This window comes from Pipra filicauda, unplaced genomic scaffold (genome assembly GCF_003945595.2).
Source record: "Pipra filicauda isolate LSUMZ 115617 unplaced genomic scaffold, ASM394559v2 scaffold4_size7858003_pilon, whole genome shotgun sequence".
In the NCBI taxonomy this organism is placed as follows: domain Eukaryota; kingdom Metazoa; phylum Chordata; class Aves; order Passeriformes; family Pipridae; genus Pipra; species Pipra filicauda.
The window spans coordinates 7679009-7697855 of record NW_024104643.1 but is presented as its reverse complement, the minus strand read 5'-3'; the positions used below and the strand labels follow the sequence as shown (position 1 = coordinate 7697855).

Here is an 18847-nt window from a genome sequence, read left to right as displayed (position 1 = left end):
GCAGAAAGATCTAGTTAAGGACAACCATAAAGAACGGATTCTGTGGAAAGACTGACCATCCTAATGCAGCCTTCTCCTCTTGTTTAAGAGCACAGACAATTTCAGTGGGGCTTAGGATTTGCCTAACACCTACAGTCTAACTCTGACTTCAGTGTTAATGACACAGTTACGAGTAATTAGACTGGCATGGACTTTACAGAGTTCATTTTCTTATTGTTTTCCTCTCTCCACCCCCTCCATATGGATCCCTGGGAGCTCCCCATGCCTGCACAGTGCTGAGTCCAAGTGCTGGTGTCTCACTGATCCTGGGCTGGGAAACGCAGTCTCAGTAGTTCTTGATCTGTTCCTAGATACTGTCAACACACTGCAAATGTATCGCAAACACTCATTCACCCTCTTGAATATCAAAATAAAATAAACACGGTTGCTATGCATTTGTTCATTCCAGGCTTGAATCATTCCTGTCAGAGAACTGCTCAAAGGACCTGGAGCTGCCTAGACTACTTCTCTGCTTGCTCAACATCCCTCCCTCACTGAAATACCTCTCCAGCAGATGAATAAATAAGGAGGTTCCTTCTCAAGCATTTCAAGTAGAACAGGAGGCAACAAGCGTAAGCCAAGAAAATGGAATTCCTTTAATACTGATTCCAGAAAAACTAAGATGAGAAAAAGACAACAAGAACAGAAGAATTAAGTCAGACAAGGCAGTCCTGCCACACAAGGAGCATCTGGTCTTTAAAAACATTTCCAAAGATTTGGAGCAAGCACAAAGGCACACAAGAAACAAAGAAACAGACTGAGAGTCTGAAATAACCTCAACAGCAAGTTGAGAGCAGTACACCAAGTCACAGCATCATTTATAATGATTCAGACCATGAGCATGAAACACAAGTGTCTTGAAAGGAAAAAAAACCCGAGAGATTAGTCTATCAACTGGTTGCGGTATTTTGACAGATAAAGACTCTAAGTAAGAACAAAACTACATTAGTGTCACAACACATATTTTACCTGCTTTAAATTTGATTCAAGGTCAAAAACAACTGATGAGTACAAAAGCACAAGACTAAAAGAAATGACAAAGAAGTCCACACAGAAAAAAGTCCCTCTTCACATTGCTTCCAGGTTCTTCCCCTAAGCAAGCAGTTTAAACCCAAATGATGAACTGTGAAGTAAATTCTGAAGAGAATGAATCACATGAAGATGAGCCTGTCACAGTTCCCAACATGATAGACTTTGTTTAAAATCGTGTGGCAGACGAAGGTGTCCAGAAACAACGGACAGGAGACTTTGGAAAACTGGAGAAAATCCTGAAGCACTAAGTCACATATATATCTCTATTTTACATAGATATAGCTATAGATATTTTTCTTATTGGAGTTTAAACATTAGTCTCTCAAAGTTTTCAATGCTAATGTGAGAACAAGTCCCTGTATGGAAGAATTCAATCTACTCATTATCAAAATCTTACACGAAATATGCATCAGCTACTTCATTCAGACACACAGAATTACACAAAACTCTATTCCCAACACAAATAGCAAATTTATCTAGGAGATGCCTCATGGACAAAAACTCCACAACTTTTATACAAAAGGCCTAAACCAAATGGAAGCTCTACCACAAATATTTAATGCCTAGATCAGTTACCCCCAGATTTTGTACAGAAACATCACAGACTACCAATTCCTTCCTTCTCCCCGTAACAAGAAGGAGGAAAGAACTACTGCAGTTTACTCTGAAGAGAAAATGAAAAGCACATGCTGTTCAGATTCCTTGGACCAGACCACAAAAGCAAAGAGACTAATTATCAAATTACTGTGGCAGCAACAAACAGTAACGTACCCAATAGACTGTTACCATGCTTTACTTTCTCTGGCTTAACTCAACCAAAGCAGCCAAAGAACCAGAATTAAGGCAACCTTAGTAGCAGTCTGCCACTGCTGACATATGTCTCCATAACTGACCACAGATTTGCTCACGTAGTAGTTTCACTGAGAACATCCCCTATGAGAAGCCACAGTTCTTTAGCTCAGACTATTTTATCCAGCACTGCTGCTAACCACCACTTATGTTCCTATTAAGGCATTTTATCAAGGACTTTTCACATGTGGGACAGCACAGTTGAAGGTCTCTATAGCACCAGCAAGAATAGCTAAGATGTCACTACCACAATTTGTTAACAAGATTAGAGCTTGTTTTCAGTAACACAGCAATCAGCTCATCAAGACCTATTATGCAAGCAGCTCAGGGAGCAGCGTCATTTCAGGTTGTTTTGAAGAAGCCTGTTCTGCAAGTGATAAAGAGGATGCGCCAGATCGTGCCGAGAGTGTGGGGTAATCCCTACTAGTTCCAGCTTTCCCTCAGACACACGAGAAGGCACAACCTCCTGTCCTGGCATCCCCAGTGACATGAGAAAGAAGGAATAGAAGTCCTTTGCTCTGTGGATTTGTGGAGGGAAAGATGTGAATTCTGATGCTTGTATGTATCACACTGCTATCCCTGAGCACCTCCAACATTTTCTGTGCTGGACAGGAACTCCAGATGGTGGTGGAACACCAGCACAGGTTGCCCAGAGAAGCTGTGGATGCCCCATTTCTTGAAGTGTTCAAGGTCAGGTTGGATAGGGCCCTGAGCAACATGACCTGATCATGGGCATTCATGCCCATGGATCAGGTTGGAACTAGGTGGGCGTTAAGGTCCCTTCCAACCCAAACCATCCTGTGATTCTACGATTCTGTGTTACCTCTATCACAGCATTGGGACTTTTAACTAAAGCACAGGTTATAACTTACCAATAAGGGTCTCTATTAAAGTATTTAGGGGTAAAGAAACTCCATCTCAACTTCTTTGTCTCAGGCCTTCATCCGGAATAGTTAGGGGCTAAATGAGCAAGCTAAGGAATAAGGAAAGTTGCCTGTAATTACAGATCTGCCTGGAGGTATCTCAGACCGAAACTCAGAGCAGAACAAACACAGGATCGATAAGCCCATGCAGATACAGTCAAATTAAAATTATTCAAAGCCATTTTTAGTTTAGACTATCAGCTGGGTGTCTGTCCCATCACACTAGCATTTGTTTTGGCCTCAGAAGACCAAAGCTATGCTCCCTGTACATGGTTTCATGTTTGACTGTAAGGTCACTACAGATGAGCCCATTGTTCACTTTCCCCCCTTAGCAGGGTAAGCCACACAGGAAAGGGCTTTCATCCACACAGAAATCCAGCTGTGAGGAAGGGGTACCTGGCCAGAACAAAGCTTTAGTAGTACTGGGATCTTTAATGTGATTGTAAATTGATAAGGCTGATCTACAGGATGATTAGATGACAATCAATTAAAAGGTAGCATTCCCATCTCCACTGAATCCATAGTCACCTAAACACACAAGCTGCTTTATCTATCCCTTAGTCACAAGGACTTGGTCTGACAGTCAAATTCCCCTATCAATATGACACCAGGATCCCAAACCCCACAGCTCAGTAGCACTGGTTACAGATGGGAACCCCCACACACTTGTACCTCTGTACAGAAGCTGCCCTGGGCTTCCTCCAGCTGCCTTGAGGCTCAGCCTCTGCACAGGATTCTCATGAAGGAAGCAGCAAGCACGGACTCTCTGCCCTTTAGTGACTTGTCTGTCACCGCCCCGAGCACACACTGCCAGGGATTCTGCCGAGACCAGAATGAATCAATACTTCCCAGTTACTGAACACATCCTCAAAACATGCTGCCGTTACACCAAATGAGACAGCTTGACTTTATTTCCATCACTGCTGTGACTTCAGGCAAGATGCTAACCTGTACACATCTGAGACGCCTAGGTTTGGGACAAAGGGGTGAGGGACCACCTGGCTTCAAAACGAAAGGCTGCCAATGTGTTTGAATCCACTATAAAAAGGCTGTGAACTTATTTCTTGTGTGCTCATTCATTAACACAAAGACTTTTTACAAAAGCAGATTCACGCATACTAAATATTTGGCCTCCAACCTCTTTAATGTTGAACTTTGAGTAAATCAGAATGATAGAGCTCATCCTTATTTCTTCTTGTCGCCCATTCTACCAGTGCTTGGCAGTTACATTGCCATGAAAAGCCTTTGGTAAAAATTTATAACTAATTCTGTAACTAGTAACTGGAGTGCTGCCAGCAAGTGCAGGGCCAGTGACCCCACCCATGAGCCTTCTCAGGTATCACGAGCTTCTCAACACCCAGAGGAGGAGCAGGAGGCACAGCTGGCTCAGCAATGGCTTTTTCTCAGTGTTGCTTTGGAGCCAAGACACCACCACTGCTGTGTAAGCCAGTAGGTGTCTTAGTGGGAACCCAGTGAGCATGTCACAGTCACTGATCAAAAATAAACAGTGATTACAGGCAATTAATTAGAAGGCCAGGATGGCTGGTGTATCATTGCTGTATTGTACAGGCATGTCTTAGGTAAATCCTAGCAGAAAGGCTTAGTTACACATGTACACACAGGACATGTCTCACCTGTGGTGAGTTCAGAGTGAACCGGTGGGAAGTGCCACTTGGTTGGAGTTCAGTGTTTTGGTCAAAGTTAGTGAGCATGTTTGAGGTTCCTGCTGTAGGATCTGTTCAGACCTGACCACAGAGATGTTCTAGCACCAGTACAAACACTGGAACTCAACAAACTCGTTTGGCAAAAACATAAGTTGTTAACAAATATTTTAATTTTTACCAAAGAAGCCCTGCCATACTCAAGGTGTTAATCTTGTTCTCTTAAACACTGCATCAGTCTCCTAAGATTCTTCTTTTTTTTTTTTTTTTTTTGGGGTCTTTTAAAGATTTCTTGTCTTGCTTTTAACACACAATGTCAAAGCAGACTAGAAAAAATGAGAACTCAGACAGAAACATGAAAACATGAGCTGTGATTAGAAGTAAAAATCAGTACATTCACACAAAACCAACAGATTTCAATTACTACAGCAGGGAAACATTCTAAAACTTGATGCAACTTCTAAGCTCATGCAAATACACATTAAATGAATGTCCAGTAAGCACACCAGCAAGATGGTGTTTGCCAAGCAAAGCAGTTCAAATTTCAGTTCTGTCCTCTAATGCTTTGCATGATATTTATAAATAAGCAGTTCTTACCTTTACATAGTTCCACAAATCCCTGAACGGCCCCCAAACCCCAGGAGCTGCCCAGGCAGGTTACCAGTGAACCATGGAACAGGCAGTCGACAGTTTAGTCCCCCAGGTCCCACTTCCCCAGCTTGCTGCACTCAGCCCAATTACAGAATTAGTACAAGAAAAAAGAAAGGGTTTTTTTTAACAAGGTTTCATTTCAGGATCAAGGCACTCAAAACCCCATTTAAAGAGCATATAAAAGCCTCCTCACTGCTCGAAGTTCACCTTGCTTCCACACTCCGTACCTGCTCAGCACCTGGGCACAGTTGCCTGCCCGGGCAGGAGCCAGCACTACCCGGGGCCTGGGAATCCCACTTCTGGCCATCCAAGAGCCGCACGTGCCACGCTTGTCCATGTCCAAGCGGGGAGGAGGGCGGCAGTCAGTCCATCCGTGCTCCTCCGAACACCGCTGGCCACTCGAGGAACGGCTCACCCGCGAGGTGCCGGCTGGGTGGCCGCGAGCATCCTGCATCCACCCGCCTCGGCAGTCCCCGGAGAAGCGACAGTAAATCCACCCGATCCTTCAAGTGCCTGAGGCTGAGCCGCCCACGCCTGGGACAGGGGCTGAAGGAGACAGCCCACAGCCAGCACTCAGTGCCCGGAGTACGCAGAAAATAGCGAGGAGCTATTCCCAAGGCTGGGCTGAAGCTAAGGCTTGCTAAACATTAACATAAGCCTCGGCCACGTGAAAAAGTAACTCCCTATCACAGCCCTGGGAAGGAGGAGTCAAAACAGCCTATTTGCTCTTTAAAATTATACTTCCCTGCAGTGAAAGAACATCAAGAAAAGCATGAAACATCTGTCTGGGGACCTCGGGACAGCAAGAAAAATCTTCAAGTGCTTATTAAAAAAGCAAATTCAGCATTTCTTGCCATAGTTGAGCAGTGAGTAAACCCCAGCTGGATGTAAGACACTGGTGTTGAAAGAGCAAAGCTAACCCGTAACACCCACAGAGGATATTTTGTAAGATCCACATTATTCTTCAAATTCTCATCAACAAGCAAAGCACAAGTGAGTGAAGAGTTAAAGCAATCCGATTCTTTTCAGCCATCCCTGACAGGTTTGTTCTGTCCTTGTTATTCTCTCCATCAAACCTCCTTTCACAGTGTTTCTGCAACTCTCCTTTCTTATAACATTTACTATTCATAATCCCAAAGTTAAGGGGACAAAAAGTGATTTATTTAAGTTTTCCTAACGAAGGTACACAAAGCTTATCCAGCACAAGTAATAATCCCTCTCTGTGCTTCCAATATTCCCAGTAAGGCTGGATCTACAGCTCAGCCTCCTCTGCCTCCAACAGCTTAAAGGGCAGCATCAGCCAATTTAGAGACAATCCCTCATAAAAGGATGCAAAGAGCCCATTTCAGCTTTGTTCCTACTAATATGGCTATTTATCCAGTCACTGCTTTAATCCAGTCTCTTTAAACCCCCTTTGCTGCCAAGGGAATGCTGCCTCACTGCCCAATATCAGACACCAGGGCCGAGGAAGGGAAGTTGTTTGGTCTGGGACACTTACAACTCCCCACAGTATGTGAAAATACTCACAGGAATTTCTACCGACCCTCCTCTCTTTTCCTCCTTACCCACAATTCCTGTGAAACTTTATTCTTCCCCTCAAAATTGAAAACTCGGGTTATCCATACAGCTCCCCCTCCATCAACTCCAAACCAAGATAAACTACAGAATGTCCCAGCTTGTGAAGTTCACAGTTATAACCAAAACACATCCACAGGCCACAGGTTTTACAACAGCACAGAATTATACACAGGTAGCATATTATCATAAAATGATTTGGAAGGGACCTTGAAGATCATCTCGTTCCACCCCCTGCCATGGCAGGGACACCTTCCACTAGCCCAGGTTGCTCCAAGCCCCATTCAATCTGGCCTTGAACACTTCCAGGGATGAGGCAGCCACAGCTTCTCTGGGCAACCTGTGCCAGGGCCTCCCCACCCTCACAGCCAAGAATTTCTTCCTAGTATCCAATCAAAAAAGTTTATTCAGCAATGAAGATCTTAGAAACGGGCAGAAAGCGCATCTAAAGAATTCTGATGCTTTTATACAGATACACAGAACAGTTGCTGCAAAGCTCCATCAGACGGAAGCACTACCATCACGTGTGACCACGCACACTGCCCAGCATGTGAGACATGGGAGGGCAGAGCAAAGAGGGACAACAAAAGCATCTGTGAGAGGAGATGTGGCTGCTCAAAGCTCTGCTGTTTTTACAAACTTTGGAAAGCATAATTTCTCCCCAGGGACCACCCAGCCTTTCCAAACAGCTCCCCAGCAAATGCACCTTGCCCTGAAACAAGAGGTTAGGTCTCAGACCATTCCTTCTCCTATATACAAAAATCACATCTAAGCTTCCAGCACTGCAAGTCAATGTACACCACAGCCCTCAACTACAATTTTTTTTGTCCCTCGGTGATGTTCCTTGTCATTACATTTCTTTTAATAACTTCAGCAGCCAGCTGCTCATCCTTTTTGATGGGTAAATTTGAAGACAGAGGCTCCCAGACACTCATACCAGCTAGCTTCATCCTCACAAGTTTCTCATCATGGCTAGGCTTCACGAACGAAGATTTGGGTAACAAGTTTCTAATGCAGTAGTAATAACTCAGCCAGGCTTCTTGCACAACTGAGGCAAATTTAAAGTATCCAAAATGAAGACAGAACTCTTTAAGAGTACATTCAGCTTTGATTACTCACGTAAAGCAGTACACAAGCATTACTGAAACTTTCAGATCTCTGTGGATAATAACAGCTGTGCTGCCATCTACAACCTCTAACGTCTTCACTCCTGTCTGGCCTTCGGTTATTCATGGTATTTGGGAGGAGCAATCAGTAAGTTTATCTCCTAGATTGTGCTTGTGAGAAAAGAGGTGGAAGAATAGAACATGAGGCCAGCTCAGTCTGCTTTTTCAGACAGAGTGAATCAGTTTAAATATTCCAGCTCTGGCTCCAGCATGTTTCATGCTCCAAGACAGTCTTCCTGGCATCATCAGAGATGAGACAAGCTCACTGGGATGAGACTATCTGGATCACAGGAGCTGAATCTTACTCAAATATGGAGACAAAGACATACTGATGCTCTCAGCAGCCAAGAGTTCAAATGAATCACAGGTACAGACCCAGCACTGTTACCGTCACCACTTCAGTGCACGAGTTGTTTCTGAAGGTATCTACACTTCCTGCCAAACTGACATGACTTGGCCTGACTTCTTCAGAAACAAAAGGAGGTGAAAAAAACATCCAACATGCTTTTGGACAATCAGGAATTTCAGCAGGCTGGAGACCTGCAGACTAGAGGAACCCTCATCCAGCCTACAGGGAAACCCCAGCCTGAACCCCAGCCAGGGAATCCCCTGCCTCTTCATGGTGCTTGACAGAGAGCCCAGCATCAGTGCCTTCAGGTCAGCTTGAACACAATGCCTATTGCATCACAATGTTTTATAACAACATTACATTTTTTCAAGCATCCCCAAAGTAATTTTTTACACTGAAAAATTAATGCAAGTGACACACTGCAGTGTGGAGTGGAAAAACCAAAATCTGTAACACGTAACTCTTTTTTCCTCCAGCCAGTTTACTTTTAGGGTGTTTGAGATTAGGAAAGGCTGAAAGTAATTTATTCCCCCTCAATCCCACCACATAACAAGAAAATCCTCACATAGTGTTACCTATCCATCACATGGACCCATCAAGATTAAGAGATTATTACAGTTTCTGGAGCCACTGAGGCGCTGAGATTATCCAAGTCCCAGCTTGTTCCCAGTCTGGCAGGGAGCAGAGCCCAGGCTGTGGCCTGGGGCACAGTGCTAAGCTGCCATCAGGTCTGGGTAAGGCAGCAGCTCCCAGCAGTCAGCCCTACAACAGGTTTGGCTCTACTATGCCCTAAGGTGGGAGAGCAAACCAGCACCTCTAAGCAAAACAGCTGTCAAGAAACAGACACAGCAACACTCAGACCCTAAAAAGTGCTTCCACTCATGACACTACTGCACAAGACAAGACCTAATTTGTCATCCTACTGGAAGAGATACAGACATGCCCATGGGAGCTGGAGTATCAATCCAGTGCAAGCAGAGGAATAAAGTATCACCTGCCCAATGGCCCAGCATCACCCCCTCGACCCTTCTTGCTCTATCCACATTTGGGTGGCTCAGCCCCAACAATGAACAGTCAGACCTTGCTTACTGCCAAACCCATCCTGTCTGCAGACACAGCTGTATGTCAGAGCACACGCTCTGCTTCACTGCATCCAAAAGTTGTAACAGAGGATCAGGACTTCAGGCAGCAGACAAACAGCAACAAGTATTTCCTAAAATGAGATTAATAGCCATCTCCATATAAGCAATCTCTCAGTTAAGAATATGGAAAACAACATTGGACAAAGGGCATATCCGGGGGGACACAATGCCGTAGCACAGTGGGATTGGTCAGTTGGCAAAAGATAGAGCCACTTCAGCACGTCACCATCAGAAGCAGCAGTTGTAAGCAGAGATCTCCACCAGACAGCATGGTGGAGATCTCCACATGGGCCAGCGGTTGGGTACACAACTGCCCCCAGTCGCCTACCCTCTTTGACAATGTCATGTCTTGGGGGAATGAAGGAGGAGGGGAAAAAAAAGGTCATACACTCTTTAGACACAGATGTATATTCAGATAGGTGAACTGCAAAGATGCTTAAACCTAATTACTACTATAAATGTAATTTAAATCACCCAAACCATTTCCACTGCTCAAGGAAGAGCTGTAACAATGGGAGGAAGCATTAAGACACAGCAGCTATTCTTAACACTCAAAACCACTTATTCTGATGAATAATCAAGATTTACTTGTTAATTTAAATTTAATGTGCTTCAGCCTCCTGGGCATTTAAGACTGTATAAAATTAGAAGTCTTAGCAGGTTTCAGAGGATGATCTCATTTACCTCCCTGTTCAAACATGTGTTTGACATCACAGGGTGCTGTGCCTTGCAAGAGTTGTATCTTTCCTGCTGAATGCCAAAGGCAGAAAGAAGTGACAGGCACCAGATTAATGACCAGCAAGCTGCTTGTTCACTTCCTTCAAACACAGGGAACTATTATCCCTGCAGGTAGCCAACAGTGCCACACATCACTGCTACAGTGATGGAAGAGAGGCAGGTGGGGAGGAAGGACCAGTGAGTTCCCTCTCAGCTGCAATGAGTAACCAGCACCTCGTGCCAGTAGAGCACACACTGGACTGGAGTACACGCTGCAGAGCTCGCCCCAACGCCACCTCCATGGAGCACTTTGCACCTCCCTAATTCTCATGGAAAAAGATTTTGCAAAAACTCCAATTCCCACACTCACATCCCAGCTCATTTCACAAGACTCATTTTGATTTTTGCAAGTTGGATTTTCTGTTTCTTTCTGGGAAATGGATGGGGCAACAAAGCTATGAATAGGAAGAGCGTCAGAAATGGACTATATTACTCTGGTGCCCCAGTTCCCAGCCCAAAGATGTGATGGATTAAGTTGTCATCTTGTTTATTTCCTGCACCATAATCACAGCAGCAGGATAGGCTCCATGGGCTGAACTCACCATGAGTCAGTCTGTTTTTGGGCATCCCACAGGAGTTACTGCCCAAAGAATGCCAAACATCCACTCCTGAGAGAGGAGATCATGCACATGGCATGGCCCCACAATCAGTGCAGGGCAAATGGTTCAGAGCTACCAAGCTTATGAGACAACTCAACAATACCTACTGATAGCTTGGCTCAGATAAGCTGGAGTTTTAGCAGGGATGGTAAGACAATGGGAGGAAAAAAGTAGGAGTGACCTGATCATAGCTACAGAATTAAGCTATTTATTAAGATTAAAATTAAACGCCTAAAGACCAGAGCACAGTCTAAGCATAAACGCAGTTTTCAAAGCAATGTCTCCTTTAGGAGAGGTTTTGTTTCCTTAACAGGTTTTAGTATCTTATAGTTTTAAAAATCCCCCCATAAGTTTTCGTATTGGGTCAGACTACCTGAAGCTACTCCAGAGATTTGTCTGGAACCCCCTCTGTGTGGCTGAAACTTGTCTTGTTGAATGACTACAATAAAAGCTAAATCCACTAACCTAAATACTCAAAATTCAAGTTTTGGAAAAATATCATTACCAAATAGGTTCCCACACATTGTCCTTACACACATAGACACAGGGCATGTACTTGGGAATGAAATGCCACTGTGCTTATTTGTGGGTAGAAGTTCCATCACCCTCAGAGCACGCAAGAGAAGGATACCCCTCTCTCCAAGAGAGCAGCATTTTTACAGATCCTGATTGCTCAATCAGCTATTTCCAAAATAAAAAGAAGATTTAATACAGTCAAGTAGCAGAAGCTCTCATTTAGCAGCCAGGCAATTGTAAGTGCCAATTATTCCACTTGTAAGCAACAGTTTTGTTTTACTCCAAAGTGCCATCACTTATCCTAACAGGCTTCTGTTCTACTTTGTCATCTCTTCTGCAGTGAGAGGTCCACCAGGAGGAATCCAAACTTCTCTGTGTGCAGACAGGTTACAAGTGGCCTGTAATTTATATTTATGGGCATTCTCCTCATTTGCCCTTGAGAAGAGAGCGGGGACAGAAACAGAGCTGGGCTGCTGCTTTAAAGGCTCAGAAGTGCAAAAAAAGTCAGCTGTGACTATTTTTGCTATGCTGGCACCCAGCTCTGAAGTCACCACGCAGAGCTTTTTTTGTACTGGTTTCATCTACAAACGATGCAACAGCTGGAACAAAAGTGGTTGAGATGCTGAACCTGATTACACAATACAGCTCATGGCTCTCACAGAGCTGTTAGTAGTCAGGAGTCTGTTAATTCATTAGGAGAGGGCTTGTTTTTCCAAAATATTAATGACAAAGTTTAATTACACGAGTCTTCATGAAAACCAGGACTGGAAGACGTCAGGCACGATCTAGCTTGGGGGCCAATGAGGAGATGGAAGGGATTGCTACAGATTTTCCCGAACAGCTCTGTAGTGCAGGATTTACAGGAAGAACATGAGGCAGGTGAGGTTAGTGGTGCAAGATCATCTCAAAGCTCAGTCAGGGATTAGAGTAGTGTCCATAAATCCCTACATGCTGTTTAGTCTTTTAAAAAAAAAATCCACTGCTCTAAATGCGGGGCTAAAGAGAAGGTCAAACACATGCAATCTTGGGTATCAATGCCAAGTGATGTTGCAAGACAGATTTTTATTCTTCAGCTCACACCTGATGTGCAAGGTCAGAGTAGTTCAGGGCTGGTGCAAAGGCCAAAAGAAGACATCACACAGATTATCCAATTAATAAGAACTGTTGAATCCAACAAGTGAAAGAACAGGAATTCAATTCAGACTTGCAGGTGAGCTGAAAACCACAAAGAATTCATCAAAGTAAACCAAGACAGACACACAAACAGATGAACTACAGCAGCTGTGTTTTACCTCACAGCTCTTACAACACAACTGACATTCAGGACTATATGTTTTAACCAGGCTGGTCTAAGCAGCCAAGCTTTTGTACAATGGCCATTTTCTGACACGGACATCACTTGGCTGTGGCTGCTGACTCAACTCCTGCTCAGGTTTTGACCCAAAAATGCTGATACAGCTCAGCCTGACCTACTCTGGCAGCAGCACCACTGGACTAAAGCAAAAGCTGCAGATACACAGGAGGGGAGAAGGTGAGACCTGCTTTCCCTGTAGCTGTGCAAGATCAACTGTCGAGCAGGTTCTGATAAGACTGAAACTTTTCAGAATTAACTGAAACAACCCACAGGAATGGTAGAAACCAAACTTTCACAATGCAACCTGTAAGTACATCACCTTACCCAAAAAGCTTTCAAGCTGAACCATCAGCATCTGCACTGTTGAGGCTCCCAGGCTTTCCACTGTGATGCTTGCACCATGATGGAGGAGGAAGGATGAGCGTTCTCACCATCAGCTGGGAAACTGGCTTTCTCATAAGCACGGGAGTTAGGGAGTTTGTGAATTAACCAATTAATTAGAAAATTAACAAGTTCCACCATCCCACTGAGAAGGGACTGAGCCCTTGTTTGAATTTTTTACCTGATGAGCCCACGTAATAAAGTTGACTTCACAGTGTACATCCTCCTACATCCTCCTGGAACTGTGAGAGATCCAAATGAACCAGGTCACCTGACTCAATACTACTGTCAGAAAAAGTACTCATATGGGGTTAAATGATATTCATAGATCCCCAGTCAGCAACTAAGAGGCAGCTTCTTGACCTTTACAAAGACTAGATTTTTTTGCCATCTGCTTTGCTAGCTATGAGGTGATGTTAATCCATTACAGAACTGCACAGACCACACAAACAGAATTCACAGGAATGCCTTAAAGAAGCAATTCCTTGGTCCTACTTATTGATTTGCTCCCCTGGCTCTTTTTTTCTTCCAGCTAACACATTATTGCAGCTGGAAAAAGCCTTGCAAAAAGCCACTCGCCAAAAAGCTTTTTCCACCACAAGGGCTGGTATTTTGTAAAGCCTTGAGTTCTCCCAATGGACCTGGCAGCTCTGCGCTTGTTCCAAACTCTTCCTGGCCTGCAAACATCCGGAAGCCTCACGCCTGTTTCACGCTGGCCAAGGCAGTGTAGGAAGCACAGAGTGAATGAACTCAAACTCTTGGAGGAGGGATATTGTTAGAAGGGCTGCTCCCAGGAGGTGTCCTTCCTCTCCCATTAGTCAAAGGAAATACTGCAGCTAAATACAGCTGTTACCTTTGTCTGCTTTTACCCTTCTTATGCACGAGCTGGAGGGAGGCCAAGATTCTGAAATATTTGACCAAAACAAGGGTATCAGGGATCAGCTGCAGGGATGTATATATTGCAGCCTCATATCCCCCTTCCGCTGTGAGCCACGCAGGGATTTCCTTCCACTGTGCCAGCCCTGCTGTTTTCAAATGGCGACATTGTCCAAGCTTTACCTTGGCTGAGAAAAACAACTTTCATCAGCAAAGCTGTATTTACTTGTTGCCTAAAGAGGATATCCTTCCAGTTCCATTATATATTGCTCACCTGCTATGGACTTTGCAAAAATTCCAGGCTCCTGTTCACTCAAGGGCTTACACACACTCTCAAGGCAAGAGATTCCACTTTTATTTTGTGTGTTGGAAAATCAGCAATGAGACTCTTCAAAAAGATGAGTACAGAGACAAGGGAGTGAGGAGCACTCAGGATTTGTGCCATTCCACTGTTTCTTAGTTACAATGATACATCTCCCACGCTTCTCTAGGTGACCCAGGCAGGAATAACTGAGAAATATAAAATTTGGTCAGCAGCCTCCTGTCACAGCTTCATCCATGCACAGGCTGCCCAGTATGTTACTGTTGAACCACCAGTGTATAATGGTTGAGCAGGCTTGCACCTCCTTGGCAGTGCCTTCCCTGTAGTGTATGTTGTGTTAGTACCTACTTCCACTTCTAACGGAGTCCATCATCTCAGAAGGAACCTTCTCTAAAAGAACAAAACAGGGCAAAGGGATAAGTACATCAGTGCCACAAAAACAACAGCAATTCACACAGCAGAAGCTTTCTTGGGTCTCAGCCAGTCTGTTTGCTGAAACACTGAGGTCTCAACTACATGTTGCATTCAGTCACATCCTATGCTCAGGCTCCACGATATGATGGGAGTGTGTATGTTCACAAGGACATCTCACACACCATAAGCCACAACATTCAATTCAAGTAGGCAGAGACACTGCAGGTTAACACAGATAGACAAAATTCCATAATTTAAAAAAACTAAACAACCCTTGAACAACTAGTGAATTAATAATTGGCTTGCCAGACATTATGCAGGAAGATTCGAGGGTCCTGAAATTTCTCCCTCTAAAAATTTAAAAGAATACGAAAAAAATACCAGAATTACCAGAATATTGTTTATTTTAAAAAGGTCCCCAGTGAGGGTTGCCCTATTATTTTTCTGTAGGACAACAGCAAAGTTCTTTTCATACACAGCTAGCGCAGAGGATTTAGTAGGAAAGATCCTCATTTTTACAAGAGACACACATTTTAATAGCTTACCAGCCCAGGCACTAGCAGCCCTGGGGCTGATGGAATAAGCTATGCAGATGGAAACAATTATTTAGGAGGGGAAGGACTCCTGCATGCATGGAGAAACATCTCACTAAAACTGAAGCCTCCCACCAACACATTCCAGACTCTTGGAGTAATCTACTTTGGGGAATATGCTTTAAACTACATCAGCTTTTGTATTTCTTTCTCCAATCTTAATTGCAATCCCAAAACATACTCCCCTGCAAACTGACCCATCACTCTTACCAAACAGCAACAAATACCAGAAAATATTATGAACATCTGAACTCAAAACAGTTTAGAGACCCAACTTTTCAAGCAACAAGTTCTGACTTCAGACAAGCTTTTCACTACGCAACACACCTGGAAGAACTTACTCACAGATTAGCAATGTTGTCGTGGATGACTTACACCTAAAGTCCATAGCATAAAATCATGAATAAATCATACACACCATATTTGATATGTAGTATATCAAATTAAAATGCCTTATGTAATTCAAAATCGTGTGTCTTAGAAAGGAGCAGAATTTCAGAAAGCACTATTTGATTAGAAATATCTAATTAAGGATAGCCCTTTCAAGCCAGCTACATAAAGAATGTTTCATATAATATGTTGCAGGAGAAAAATAACTTCAGCAGGTTTCAATTAAGCCTCATTGCCATATGGATTTTGCATCCGCAGCAGGAAGGCTCAAACACCATGTCACAACTAAGATATTTTTATGTCTCCAACTGAAAGTACTTAAACTGCTTGGAATAGAAGCATGTGGGTCATAACATCCCCAATAAAGCAAAGCTTTTGCTGAGCCTAAAAGACACATGAAGCTAGAATATACCATATTCTTGGTCATGCATTGTAGTTACTAACTTTTAAAGGATATAAAAAGCTAAGTGTGTAGAGCATGTATACTTCAGTGCCCTCCTTACCCAGAAAAACAGAAGACCCCAGTACAAGTCACACAGTGCTTTTTAAGGAGACGCTAAAGGAGTGGGGCGTCTTTTTCTCCCTGCAGACCCAGAAGGGCACTGCTCCCTGAGCAGTTTACATGTGCCAACACAAGCACATTTGAAGGGCTCCTCAGGTTACCACCTCAGCCAACCTCCTGCTTAAAGCAGGATCAAACACCAACTAGGCCAGGATTCTGAGGGCTTTGACCAGTTGGGTCTTATGAAGGGCTGAGGTACCATCACCTCTGTGGGTCCCCATTTTAACACTCCCCTGTACTCCCATGGAGTGGTATTTTCCTCAAGGAGGGCTGGATACTCACCCATTTCAATATATAAAGCTTTGACAAGTAACAACCCTCTATCCAACTAATGAAAGATGCTATGAACTGGAAAACAACAGTTATGAGGTTTTCCCTTCACTATTAAAAACATTCTCAAAAAATACGTCTTGATTAACCCAAGAGCTCCACTGCTGCTGCTGTGCCCTCTTGGGGCACAAGGGACCTTGAGCCAAACTGTCAGTGTTATTTTTCTTCACACAGTTTGGACCCAAGAACCCCAATTCCTCTTTACTGAAAACAGATGTCAGCCAAGTTAAATCATCCCATGACTCCTCCAGCAGAAGGATGTAAACAGCCACAGCTCACCCAGCTGTTACTCAGAGAGGCCCTGCTGACAAGTCAGGGATCCCAGCATGCTTCAAGACCTTCAAAATACTTTGACATACTGATTTGTGTTTATCACTTAAATCCATCAAAACACATTAGGTCACTTGAGTTTGCACTAGATTAGAGTTTGGGTCTTCTATCAACTTCCTTCAGGATTTTGAGCTCAGAGGAAAAAGAAACTATTATCTACGTTTTTATACATACAATGCTTCCCAACAGAGTCTTAATGTTTAATAAACCCCACCCCTGCACCATGCCTGCAAAGTAAATGCTTTACAAATAAGGAGGGGGGGGGAAAAGAGAGATTTAGTGATGTGCAAAAGGTCATAAGACACGTACGTGTACCATACGCCTACCATGTTCAGCACACAGAAATGCAGGCTTCCACCTCCCAGGAGGCTTAACCTCAGCCAAAAGGAGCTACCAAACTACAGCTCTCACTAATGCTGTGCTCCAAAGTGTTCAATTCAGGTTTTTGTATCCAACTTTTTCAGCTAAGAAAACTACCTACTTGCAACAGTATGGAAGGACCCTGGGGCAGAAGCTGTGGGATGTGTATGAGAAATGATGCTTTGGATCAGGTGAACAAGAGGCCTTCAGGTGAATTAAATCCAAAACTATTTGCAATCATTGTAAACAACCACACTGGCAGGAGCTCTACTACAATATCTGAGGCTGTAAGCTCTCTTGCTGATGCCCAGGAAACGGCTTTTGCACGCACAGCAAAGGGAAATTAAAGCACGAACTCACTGATGTTATTCAAACACTTGAGACTACAAAGGCAGCTGGGAGGTCATGCTACATTCATGCTGTGACTCCAAATGCTCAGCAAAGATAGGCACAGGGAAAGGCATTACAGCCAGATTCAGGGAAAGGAAATTTTTTAACAAAGGTGGATCACAACACAGTCTCCAGGGTTCAAACAGAGACCCCTCAACTGTAGGTCTGCATCCATTCTCCAGGCCAAGTTCACACATCACCAACCTCTTGTAAGAAGCACAGACCCGCAGCAGAGCCAAAATGTCCTTTCCATACAACTTCTAGCCAAATCCTCAAACAAAATTTTATTCTTAACAGCCAAATATTTATTTGTGCATTATTTCTCATAGCTCAGAGACAGGAAAACCAGGTATAAATTACTAGTGCCATCAGCATAGCTGTGGTACTGGGCAGCTCACAGGAACCAGGAGCCCTCAAAGTAAGTTCCTCAAGCAGGTTTTGCAAGCTGGCACCAACTTCCCTGCTATTACAGTGACACTACCAGTGACAGCCAGCCCAGCCAAGCTAAAGCTATTCCGAGTGTATTTACACTGACTAAAAACTACATGGAGCATATACTCTGTTACCCCTGGGCTTTAGAACATCACCATGTAATTCAAGAAGCAATATTCTCCTAGACCTTTGGGTTATTTATTTACTCATCTTAGTTCATCTACTTCTTTGCAGTGATGATCCCACTATAACGTTTTTATTTAAATTACGGCAACTGCCTCGAGATAACAAGGTGTCATTTTGAACTGAGATTGTAACAGTGTGTCCAACATACTCAAATAGCCTAAACAAGAGAAATCCAAGAGAGACAGGAGGCATCCCCAAGGATTTAGCTGCAAGATTGGAGGCATCCCCAGTGATGCGCTGCAAGATTAAGCCTTTCCTGCCAACACTTTTTTTAAGTGCACATAGACTAGGGAGAAAATGAAAAGAGAAAAACCTTGCGACTACCAGAAAACGTTCTCCTCGCTGGCTCAACGAGGACAGCCTTGAGGTGTCAGAAGGGAGACTAGAGCTGAGACAATAACCCCATTCCCCAGCAGGGCAGAAGCCAAATTCTGCAGGAAAAGCGACAACTCAGCACCTAAAGCACTAGAAATCCCGCAGCTCCGGGGCACGGCCGGAGCCCCCCCAACATCCGCCACGCACCAGCCTACCTGGAGGGGTCAGCGCTGCGGACAAGGGCGGCCGGAGAACTAGAGGAGAAGAGAGCAAGGGGCTCTCCCGACCTCAGTACCGCTGCCCTGGAGCCGCCCAGGGATGGGCGCGGAGCTC

At 44.0% G+C, this 18847-nt stretch overlaps 1 protein-coding gene across 3 annotated transcripts in view; it reads right to left on the bottom strand.

Moving 5' to 3' along the window:
- Window positions 1-18825, bottom strand: part of ARHGAP40 (Rho GTPase activating protein 40) — a 38074-nt gene extending 19249 nt beyond the window's left edge. For 2 of the 3 annotated variants that reach the window (XM_027711626.2, XM_039386760.1), the window contains exon 1: window positions 5383-5706. In XM_027711626.2, the coding sequence (XP_027567427.1) occupies window positions 5383-5609 (227 nt within the window). In that variant the 5' untranslated portion in view covers window positions 5610-5706. Of the gene's footprint in view, window positions 1-5382; window positions 5707-18729 lie in introns of those variants that run through there. The other variant, XM_039386761.1, reaches the window with a different exon arrangement.
- Between the last annotated feature and the right edge of the window lie 22 nt (window positions 18826-18847).